Source organism: Ovis canadensis, chromosome 14 (assembly GCF_042477335.2).
Source record: "Ovis canadensis isolate MfBH-ARS-UI-01 breed Bighorn chromosome 14, ARS-UI_OviCan_v2, whole genome shotgun sequence".
Taxonomy (NCBI): domain Eukaryota; kingdom Metazoa; phylum Chordata; class Mammalia; order Artiodactyla; family Bovidae; genus Ovis; species Ovis canadensis.
The window spans coordinates 48334911-48347010 of NC_091258.1; the positions used below are offsets into that span (position 1 = coordinate 48334911).

The 12100-nt window shown below is 38.8% G+C and overlaps 1 protein-coding gene across 5 annotated transcripts in view; it reads left to right on the forward strand.

Moving 5' to 3' along the window:
• Nucleotides 1-12100, forward strand: part of CTCF (CCCTC-binding factor) — a 42535-nt gene that overhangs the window by 16258 nt on the left and 14177 nt on the right. For all 5 annotated transcript variants that reach the window (XM_069549958.1, XM_069549961.1, XM_069549957.1 and 2 more), the window contains 2 exons: nt 8587-9376; nt 9716-9886. In XM_069549958.1, the coding sequence (XP_069406059.1) occupies nt 8596-9376; nt 9716-9886 (952 nt within the window). In that variant the 5' untranslated portion in view covers nt 8587-8595. The remainder of the gene's footprint in view (nt 1-8586; nt 9377-9715; nt 9887-12100) is intronic.

A 12100-nucleotide genomic window follows, 5' to 3' on the forward strand; every position in this document is an offset into this window, starting at 1 on the left:
AAAACATGATTTTTAATATCTATGTGATAACTGTTTTATGGATGTGTCATCATTTACCAAATTAAACTTGCCCCTATGGTTGTAATTTTAGGTTGTTTATAATTATTCACTCTGATTAACAATGTCCTTATAATCTCTGATTATTTCTGATGATAAAATCTGAAGCTAAATTATTGGATCACAATTTGAATATTAAAAATTCTTGACTCATATCACTAGTTACCTTGCTGATTTTTTTTTTTGGTGGTTTACTTAGAATATGACGTTAGTTTCAGGTGTGCAACATAGTGATTTGATATTTTTTTAGATTGCACACCGTACAAAGTTAGTATTTTTTATTCTTTGTAACATTTATTTTATAACTGGTAGTTTGTGCCTCTTCGTCTTGTTCACCGCTGTCACCCACCCCCAGCTTGCCTCCTCTCTGGCAGCCACGAGATTGTTTGCTGTGTCTGTGAGTTACCTTGCTGTTTCCACTGCGTTGAGTTATCCTTTAAAATAGTCTTAAGGTTTAATAGAGGGACAGTGCTGTCACATTGTTTTAATTTGTATTCTTCTTAATGTTTAGACTTAGTTGTTTCTTTGGGTTTTTTTATTCATCTACCATTTGTATTTCTTTGAGTGATCTACTTGTGTCCTTTTCCCAGCCTTCTTTTTTGGTATTTGTCTTTTTCTTATAAAATTTATAACTACTAATATAATAAGGATATTATTATTAATCTTTTGTCATATATGCTGCAGATATGTTCTTTTTGGCCATTTTATTCAACATGTTTTTGTTTTTACAGTTTTGGGGGTGTTTTTTAAGCTTCAAAGTGGTCAAAATTTCAACAGTTTCCTCTATGCTCTCCTGTTATTTAGGAATCTTAAACATAAAGCCTTCCTCATTCTGAGATCAGAAGGCCATTTACCTATATCTTTTTCAAGTTTGGTTTTCAGATTCGGCTTGTGGGATCTCAGATCCCCAGCCAGGGATCAAACCTGAGACCTTGGCAGTGAGAGCATGGAGTCCTAACCACTGGACCACCATCAAATTACCATTTCTTTTTTGTTTTTGTGAATGTCTCCTTATCTCTTAAAATAGAATATATTCCAGATGGATCAAAGGTGTAACTTACTGTAACTTAAGTACTTCACTCACTTATAGTTTTTCTGGCACCTTTTATCAAAATAATCCTCTTTCCTTCCTGATTTAATTTTTTAAATATTTATTTGGCTCTGTTAGGTTGTAGTTGTGGTACTCAGATCTTTGTTGTGGCAAAACTGTCAGTGTGGCACATGGGATCTAGTTTCCTGACCAGGGATGGAACCTGGGCCCCTGCCTTGGGAGTTCTGATTCTTAACCCCTGGGCCACCAGGGAAGTCCTCCCCAAGTAATTTTAAACTGACAATTTTATATATGCTATGAATTGTTTCTGGATCCTCTATTCTATTTATCTTGGCTGGCTGTGATAGTGGCAGTACTACACTGTATTACTTATTGTAGCTTTATACTGTGCTAATATTTGGAAATAAAGGGTGGCCTTCATTTTTCAAAAATTTTGTCACTATCCTCAATATCTTGTTTATTTTTCAGTCAGATTTTGAAAATTATATGAACTAGAAGTAATTAACATCTTTATGATGTTTGGCCTTTCTGATAATGGATATAGGATAGCAGTGTGCCTATTGAGTGAGGTCTTTTATGTCTCCTAGAAGAGTTTTGTGATCTTCAAAAAGGTCTGCAAATTTTGAATTGAGGTTGTGTTAAGAATGTTGTAAGTTTGTATTTCTATATGTTTTTCTGAATTTCCTATTTATTAAATAATAGGTATATATCATTTTGTTTATTTATAGCTCATCTTGTTCCACAAAGAAGTTGAAGAAATGTATAGAAAATATAAATGGTAAATGATACAAATTCAAAACCCCAGAAAATACAAATTAGAATGAAAAGTTATTACATAGTTTGAGAGGGAAAAGATTCATAAAGGTGTGGCCAGCTAAAATAATGGTAACATGATCCTGTTACATAGGTCTCAGAATGTAAGAAAAAAAAAAAAGCTTTGTTTCCTTACTTGAAACAAAGCTTTTCCAAGCAGGTAACTCGAAATTTCTTCCATGTATACTTTAGTGTAAGTCAAGGGCATAATGTCAAAATAAAACTTGGTGAGAGCAGTTCTATAAGGAATAAGACCAAGTGACCCAAGTATACCCAGCTTTATGGTGGTCTGGCATAATTTGGGTTAAAGCCTAGAGTAGAATGCTGAATTCCACAAAGAGGTCAAGTCAGATAAGGACAGAAAAGTCTCCTTTGGGTTTACCAGTTAAGGGCCATTACTGGCTTCAGAGCAGTTCAATTGAGTATTGGGGAACAGAAACCAAACTGGTGAACTGAAGCATGGAAGAGATGTAAAGGAATAGAGACAGCTACTGTGGGGTTGATCAAGGGGGAATACAGAGACAGCAGATGCTAAATTGCCAAGTGGGGTTAAGGGGAATTTTAGGAGAAAAAGATTTGAGCAATAGAGAGCTGATCCAGCACTGACAGGCAAGAGGGGAAGAGCTGATCCAGCAGATTCCTTTAGGATATAGGTCAGGTTGGTGGTTTAGGAGCATAGGCAGACTTCTGGATACTTTGTGGAGAGTCTGGGCCTGCGAACCCTCCCACTCAACCAGTCAGCGTGTGTTTTTTTTTCACAGTGAGAGAGTAGTGTTGAGCAAGAGGTACTCAGATACCAGTTTTCCTCTCTTGCAGGTTCCTCACCCTCATATGCAGGTTCACCCTGCCTCAGTCTAAGGGAACCCCATCATGTCCCATCTTCTACCCATAAGATGATCTGATCAAATGATTTTTTTTTTTTTAATATACTCCCAACCTTCAGTTTTTCAGTAAGATGGTTGAGGGTATAGGATCTGTTCCATTTTTTTGTATGCTACTGCAACCCAGAGGACTAACCCATTTTGCCAAGCTCATTTGGTTGGTTAGGGATGATGAGGGTTTAGAGTCTGGGTTTCTTTCTTTTATTTTAGCTGCGCCACGCAGCTTGCAGGATCTTAGTTCCCCAACCAGGGATTGAACCTGGGCCATAGCAGTGAGAGCACTGAGTCCTAACCCCTGGACCGCCAGGGAATTCCCCAGGTTTCTTTATTCCTTATCCAGTGCCACTGAGTTGAAGGTGATAGCCAGACAACCACAGAAGAGAGATCATTTAGGCGTTGAAACTGAGGAATTGCACATGTGGATTTAGAAGACCTCTGGGTTGAGACAACATGAACTGAATGGCTACAGAGAAAGGAACAGAGTCGATGTTGCTCAGAGCGGCTGAGGGAAGAGCTCTCAGAAACAAGGGAGAGACCTAGGAAAGCAGGAGCCAAGAGAGAAGAGAGACTGATGAAGGAGGAATCAGAGAGAGGGCTGAGTTGGGAGTGGAGTCCTTTTTAATAAGTTATTTAGTAAGGTATTTAAAACACCACAAAGCATTATACAAATACATGTAAATTTTATGTATATAGTCTCATCTATATTTAAAAATACATCTCTAAGAGAGGGAAAAAAATAGCATCAAAGTACTAGGTGATTAGGTGTAGAAATTGTGAACAATTTTTAAAAAGTCCTATTTGTGCTTCATTTTTCAGACTTCTATAAATAAGCTAATATACTTTGATAATGTAAAAGAGTTTCATCCAGAGGTTAATGTAAACCTGTTCTTAATGACATTGGTCCACTAAAAGATTTGATAGAACCTAGAAAGCACATCTGACTCAAGTAAGCAGAGAGGCCAAGAATATGGCAGACTCAACAGAAACTGAGTGGAAAGCGAGAGGCACAGCTGAGCCAGTGGGAGGAGGGAAAGGATGGATCCAGACCACTAATGGGGTGAAACAGCTGGGATAGCACAGTCTCCAGGGAGTGGGGAGAGAGACCCCCGGCTGGCCTGTTAGGTTAGTTACTGACTGGTAGACTTCTTCCCTTCCCCCCCACCTCCCCACCCCCAGTGGAAGTAGAGGATCCATTCCTGGAAGGCATGCCCTGAGACTTCCAAGTGGTGAATGGGAGAAGTTGGTGGCTTGCTACTTCGTGTCTGCTTTTTCTCTGTAAAAATAGAACCTACTGCTATAAGACCCTGAATAGGTGGTAATGTTCATGGACCTTATGCCATGTGTTTTTTCATGATGAGAGGGTACTCTTGTCAGCTCAACTCCCAGGCAGCATAATTGGTTTCAGTTTGATTGCTTTGCACTAACTCTTTTTCTGCCTGGTTTACCATTCCACAATCTCTTTTGGGTTGGACTTGCTTATTTACATGCTATTTCTAGTATTTTAAGTTCTCAAATTCATGGCAGAGACAAGATGGATTTTTCAGTGTGCTTCAAATTGTTGTGTGCCACAAAATTTCACCGAGCTCAGAGATTAAATGCTTTTCCTCCACCAGTTTTATTATTGAGGGTATCTGAATAGCCTGGGTTATGTAGTGATTCTGTGGCTGGGCTGATATTAGCATTTACATACAGCGTGTGAAATTTTTTGTTTTTTGATACTTTTCCAAGAATGTTTCTATCATCGGTGTGGGGGGCATTCTTTTCTCTGTTCCTAACTCCAGCATTGAAGTTATCATCATCTGTTGGGGTATTGATTTCAGACCATCATGGCCTGGGAAGGTTTTGTTTTTTGTTTTTTGTTTTTTGGAAAAAATAAGGAAAGTAATAGTATAAAGTAGTGCATCTCAGACTTTAATATATGACACCATTCGGGGATCTGTTAAATTGCAAGTTGTAATTCTGTGAATCAAGGATAGAGCCTGAAATTCTGTTTTTAGAAGTTCCAAGGTTAAGCCAGTGTTCCTGGTCCTCAATAGCACCTACCCACTTGTGGCTGTTGAGAATTTACCATGTGACTGGTTCAAATTGAGATTTACTATAAATTTATACCAGATTTCAAAGGTTTATTATTAAAAAAAAGGTACAGTATCTCAACTTTTTTAAATTGATTTCATCTTGAAATGATACTATTTTGGATATATTTGGGTTAGATTACTAAAATTGACTTTTTTTTTTTTTACTTTTAAATATGGCTACTGGAAAAATTTGAATTATATGTATGTAGCTCACGTTTCTGTTGGATGGTTCTAGTATAGAATATTCTTATCCCAAGAATGATGTGTCTGCAGTAGTGGTTATATAAAAGAAGTGGTTATATAGCTAGGATCATGCCTAAAGGAGTTTTTCACTATCAGAAATATAAATAAAATCATATAAAAATGCTAGCACATTGATGCTAAGACATTTTTCATTTATAGGCAAATTATAAAGCGATTCACAAATGGCCCTTGACCCTCACGTTCTGTGGTAGCATTTTGTTATATCGTCCTGTTAACGGAACAGATACTAAGAGGTCTTTGCATTGAGCATTGTAGTATACTCTTGGTTGTTGAATACAATGGGCTAAGGAAAGTTGGTAATGGCAGAACAAATCAGGAAAACCCAGCAACCCACAAGGTTTTGCATTAGGCTTGGTTTTGTTGTATGCAGATAGTGAGGTTTGCTGAATCGGTCCAAATACGTAGGATTGCTTCAACCCTGGCTTTTTCCCTGAGTTTTAACAAGCCCATTGAGGAAACATTATTTTGAGAAAAGTTTAAGTGCATAATAGTGTGGTGGTTTTATCAGCAGATACATTCAAAGAAAAATAATGGCTTAAAGACCAACCAGTCATGACTCTGAATAGATTATCTGGGGTCAGTACATCTCTCCTCTTTGCAAATATACAGATACACTTTGTTGAAGAAATCAAGCACTGTTCTTTATGAATCAAGTAAGTCTCAATTTTCAGTGCTTAGAAAGCATATGTGATTGACAACCAAATGAGTATAGTCTTAATATTTTGTCATTCAAGACCATCCAGTCTATGGCCAGAACCAACACATCTTTCTCCTATCTCTTTCTATTCTTTCCTCTATTGTATGCTTTTTAAGCATGTGTATGCATGCATGCACCATGTTGCCTTTAAAAGTCCTGCCCATCTTGATCTCACACCTGACCAAACCTCCCTTCTTTTACCTTGAGCCATTGTACCTATTCTCTGTTTTGTTAGACAGTAACTCCTAAAACGCAGGATCAGGCCTGCATAATCTTGGTCTTTGTACTACCTTGCAGGTGGTCCTGACTTAAGGAGCCTTCTCTGACTGCTATTCGGATAGTGTTAAGGTACCTGAATTGAAGAGATGGGTCTCTGATAGACGTGGCAGAAGCGTGTTTGAGATGAGAGCAAGAATACGAAACACTTTAAATTTTAATTTTAAATTAACCTTTTATATACTTATTAGTTTTGTTAAGTCAGTTTATTGATAGGAATTGGACATTGCGCAGACTCATTTTACTCTTAGATCCCTAGGTATTCTCAGCACTCACAAGATAAGCCAGAAACTATGAATCAGAGAGAAACTGATTTTTCTATTTTCTATTATGTATTCAGTTAGCATTTATTGTGTTCTTACTAACCTAGGCACAGTGCTAAAGGGTAAAAACTACTTGTTATATACATGGTCTCTGTCCTCAATAAACTTATGGCCTTATAGAGAAAAGAAATACATGAATGAATTTCAGGTATGAGATGATGGTATGAGTCAGGAGGTGGAGGTGTGTGGTAGCGGCCATTGGACTCTGGATTCAAGTTCTGATTCTGGCTCAAAGAAAAAGAAAAGCATGGTGAAAAGGCATTCCAATGACTTGTTTTCTAAGGGAGAATTTAGCTAAAAACAAGTCATCTGCCAGATGTAAGAAATGTGTAAGATTTAAACTAGTTTTGTTAATAACTTTAATATCAAATATCCAGACAGAGTTGAATCCCATTGTCTCATGGCATTTTAAAATAACATTTGTCGGTTTGAATCAACACAAACAAGATCCATAGATTGTGGTTGCTGTATCTCTTAAAAGCTTCCTTTGTCTGTATCAGGGTTTCTCAACCTCTGCCCTTACTGACATTTGGGGACCAATAATTATTTGTTGTGAAAGACTCACCTGTGCAGAGCAGGATGCTTAGTAACGTCTCTGGCCTCTATTCACTAGATAGCACTAGATACTGGTAGCTTACCTGCACAAGTAGTGACAACCGGAAACATGTCCAAGTCAAGTTGGGTCGCTCAGTCATGTCCAACTCTTTGCGAACCCATGGACTGCAGGATGCCAGGCTTCCCTGTCCATCACCAACTCCCAGAGCTTGCTCAAACTCATTTCCATCGAGTCGGTGATGCCATCCAACCATCTCATCCTCTCTTGTCCCCTTCTCCTGCCTTTAATCTTGCCCAGCATCAGGGTCTTTTCCAGTGAGTCAGTTTTTCACATCAGGTGGCCAAAGTATTGGAGCTTCAGCATCAGTCCTTCCAATGAATATTCAGTACTGATTTCCTTTAGGATGGACTGGTTGGATCTCCTTGCAGTCCAGGGGACTCTCGAGTCTTCCAACACCACAGTTCAAAAGCATCAATTCTTCAGCACTCAGGTTTCTTTATAGTCCAACTCTCACATCCATACATGACCACTGGAAAAACCATAGCCTTGACTAGACGGACCTTTGTTGGCAAAGTAATGTCTTTGCTTTTTAATATGCTGTCTAGGTTGGCCAAACTTTTCTTCCAAGGAATAAGTGTCTTTTTAATTTCATGACTGCAGTCACCATCTGCAGTAATTTTGGAGCCCAAGATAAGAAAATCTGTTACTGTTTCCAGTTTTCCCTTCTATTTGCCATGAAGTGATGGGACTGGATGCCATGATCTTCATTTTTTGAATGTTGAGTTTTAAGCCAGCTTTTTCACTCTCCTCTCTAACTTTCATCAAGAGGCTCTTCAGTTGCTCTTCACTTTCTGCCGTAAAGGTGGTGGTGTTTGCATATCTGAGGTTATTTGATATTTCTCCCGGCAGTCTTGATTCCAGCTTGTGCTTCATTCAGCCTGGCATTTCACATGATGTACTCTGCATATAAGTTAAATAAGCAGGGTGACAGTATGCAGCCTTGACGTACTTCTTTCACAATTTGGAATCAGTCCGTTGTTCCATGTCTAGTTATAACTGCTTCTCGACCTGCATACAGATTTTTCAGGAGGCAGGTCAGGTGGTCTGGTCTCCCATCTCTTTAAGAATTTTCCACAGTTTGTTGTGATCCACATAGTCAGAAACATGTCCAGGCCTTGCCAAATGTCTCCTGGCATAAGAATCACTGATCTGTAGTTTGTCCCTGTACCCTTCACATTTTTTTTTTCTTCCTGGTGATTTCTTTACAGAAGACAATGAGTAGTTATTCCTGCAGTTTCCTTTAGTCTGGGTTTCATGAATTTCACTCCTGGAGTTTAAATTAATATCTTCTGTCACCAATTTCCTATTAATTGGTAGTTGGATCTAGAGGCTTGGTTTAAGATTTTTTTGTTTTGTCTTAAAAGACTACTTCATAGATAGTATTCCCTTCTTCCACCAGGAGGTGCATAATATCTGTTGTGTCTATTTGTAATATTAACAAACATTGGTGGTCCTTTTTTGTTTTAAAATGTATATGTTTTCATTTAGATAAATTTTATTTTAAATAACAATCTGTGTTCTCCCTTAATAAAGGAAGGGGAAATGGAAGGTGAGGCGGTTGAAGCCATTGTGGAAGAGTCTGAAACTTTCATTAAAGGAAAGGAGAGAAAGACTTACCAGAGACGCCGGGAAGGGGGCCAGGAAGAGGACGCTTGCCACCTTCCCCAGAACCAGACTGATGGTGGTGAGGTGGTCCAGGATGTCAATAGCAGTGTACAGATGGTGATGATGGAACAGCTGGATCCTACCCTTCTTCAGATGAAGACTGAAGTCATGGAGGGTGCAGTTGCTCCAGAAGCGGAGGCTGCCGTGGACGATACCCAGATTATAACCTTGCAGGTTGTAAATATGGAGGAACAGCCTATCAACATAGGAGAGCTTCAGCTTGTACAAGTACCTGTTCCTGTGACTGTACCTGTTGCTACCACTTCAGTAGAAGAACTTCAGGGGGCTTATGAGAATGAAGTGTCTAAAGAGGGCCTTGCAGAAAGTGAACCTGTGATATGTCACACCTTACCTTTGCCTGAAGGGTTTCAAGTGGTAAAAGTGGGGGCCAATGGAGAGGTGGAGACCCTAGAGCAAGGGGAACTTCCGCCTCAGGAAGATCCTAGTTGGCAAAAAGACCCAGACTATCAGCCACCAGCCAAAAAAACAAAGAAAACCAAAAAGAGCAAACTGCGTTACACAGAGGAGGGCAAAGATGTGGATGTGTCTGTGTATGATTTTGAGGAAGAGCAGCAGGAGGGTCTGCTGTCAGAGGTTAATGCAGAGAAAGTGGTTGGTAACATGAAGCCTCCAAAGCCAACAAAAATTAAAAAGAAAGGTAAAATAAGTTTATCCATTATATTCTCAAAACCATTTTGGGATAAAGCACGTAACAGTACATATGCAGATTATTTTATATTAAATGGATTTATTTTTTAAAGACTGTGATGTGGGTATTAATTTTTTTAGCCAGTCTAAAAGAAGTGTTTTCAGATTGAGTACTTTAAGTCCTGAAAAGAAAGAAATCTATTGGTAGCATGAGATAATTATGACTAAATATGACTTAACGGGGTTTAGTTATAAAAAGCTAACAGAATACATCTGTCGAAGTTTAAGCTTAGGATTAATCTTAAAAATTTTGAAACCCTGCAACAAGTAAGTTTTATTTTGCATATAGGTGTAAAGAAGACATTCCAGTGTGAGCTTTGCAGTTATACATGTCCACGGCGTTCAAATTTGGATCGGCATATGAAAAGTCACACTGATGAGAGACCACATAAGTGCCATCTCTGTGGCAGGGCATTCAGAACAGTCACCCTTCTGAGGAATCACCTTAATACACACACAGGTAGGTGCTGGATAAACATGTTGGGGACTACAGCTTAGCAAAGGCTTAAACTTGAGTTTTAAATATCTTCTAAGCTGATTCCAGTGGGAGCAAAAGTGGTAAGACTTCTTTGTTCTTTCTTATGATACCCTTTTTGTAATCTTGATTTATTGTAAGCAAGTGGACTTATGGGCAAATATATAGAAAATTTATGGGAAATAATCCAAATTATATAAGGATGGTGATTCAGATAAAGATTTTCTGTGGTAGTTAACCAACCTATAATATTTCTAATCTATAATATTTCTTGAGGACATCACCATTGTGTTGCTGAAGTTTTAACAACAATGACAAAAACTAACCTTACAAAATCCCAGGCAGCAGTTGCCAGGCACTATGAGGAAGAACATTAGAAATGTGGTCCTCCTCTGTAAAATCCGTGGCTTCTGGTTGTTTTACCTCAAAGAATAAGCTACAGTTCATAAACCCAGAATGAAAAATTTAAGACACTGTTCCAGCATTTCAAACATTTGTTCATTCATGGTCCACACATACTTAATATTCCAGTATTAAGCTTCATGTAGACCGTGGTCAGGTTCTGGGGTCACTAAAGTGGAGAACTGTGGGCTGAAGCTCTTCTGAGAGTCTCTTCTGGGCTCTTACACACTTATGGTGTTGACAATTGGCTCCAAGGGCAAATAGAAACTTCTCTCACCTGATTCTTCATGCAGAATAGCTTTCTTCTATCCAGATTCTCCACCTCATTTTATATGACGACTCTTGTTTTCTCTGATGTGTTGGTTGTCTGATGAACATGATCAAGTAGGGATTGGCCTATAAGCAGTATGCTGTGCAGTAGTGTATTTGTTAATGTGGCTTAGTCACTTTTCACCAACTCCGTAGTTTCTACCCAGACTCGTGATGATGATAATATGTTTTATTTGGTAAAACTAATTGGTAGTTTGAAAATCCTAGGGAAAAGGCTAGGGAAAAGACTGGATAAAAGCAGCTGAACACATTATAGGACTGCCAGAATGGAAGTGCCTTGACGTGGGCACTGTGTCATGGTCAAGTCCTCAGCTTTGAAAATAAGAAATTTGGCTATTTAGGAATGATTTGGCAGGACTAATACTAACCAAACCCTCAAGAGTCAGGAGCATAACAGAACATCAGTTTATGGAGAAGAATGCACCTTTATTTTATACATGCAATAGTATTGCATCCTAGGGGGCACCCTTGCCTATGTCCAGATGCTGTAGCAATTGAAGTGTCCTGGTGAGCGTGGACCTTGAGCAGAGGGACATAGTCGGTCATGTGGTACAACCTGATGAAAATTCACGTCCCACAGCGGTGTCCGCTTGTTTCCTAATTGCCATGCTTAGGTCTATCGGAGGCAGGCCTCTTTCTCCCCCTTCAGTAATGCTAGGTAAACATTGGAAATTCTTTGTTTTCAGCTTACCGTGTCCTAATAGAAATTGATGTTGCTTTCCTTCTCTTGTTAATTGTTGTTTTACTTACCTATCTGTACCTCCAGACTGTACATTTTTCATACATAAGAACTCTATCCTTCATTCTTAATCCTCAGTGGAACTAAAGAAGCAAACTGAATAAATGAACATTCTTTGGAATTTTCTAATAATTGCTGTCATATCCAAACACATTGCCCTCTCCAGTATTCTCAATCTCTGGGAAAATCATTTCTGTAGAAGGCTGGTCCTATTCATAACATTGTGAGTCTTCCTGATTCCATTCTCAAAGGTAGCCTGCCTTTGACTTTGGTGTTTGAGATGACCTTGCTGTTCACTTCTTCCCACGATTACAGATGGCCATAATAATAACCTGTGAAAAGAGTGCTGTGTTCTGCTGTCAGCTTTATCTCCTTATTGTGAATATTACTTGGTCAGAATATTTCCAGTGCAGTGTTCAGAATATAAAGTGGCTATAGAGAAGATCTACTAAAGTCATGTTACATTATGAGGCTACTATGGGAAGACATACTAAAAACAATAAGATTATCTCAGTGAAAGGAAAAATAAAACAAGAAAAAAAAAACAAGAAATATAGAAGATATAAGTGAAAGTGAAGTCTTGCTCAGTCGTGTCTGACTTTTTGCGACCCCATGGACTGTAGCCTACCAGGCTTTTCCGTCTGTGGGATTTTCCAGGCAAGAATACTGGAGTGGGTTGCCATTTCCTTCTCCAGGAGATCTTCCCAACCCAGGGATTAAACCCGGGT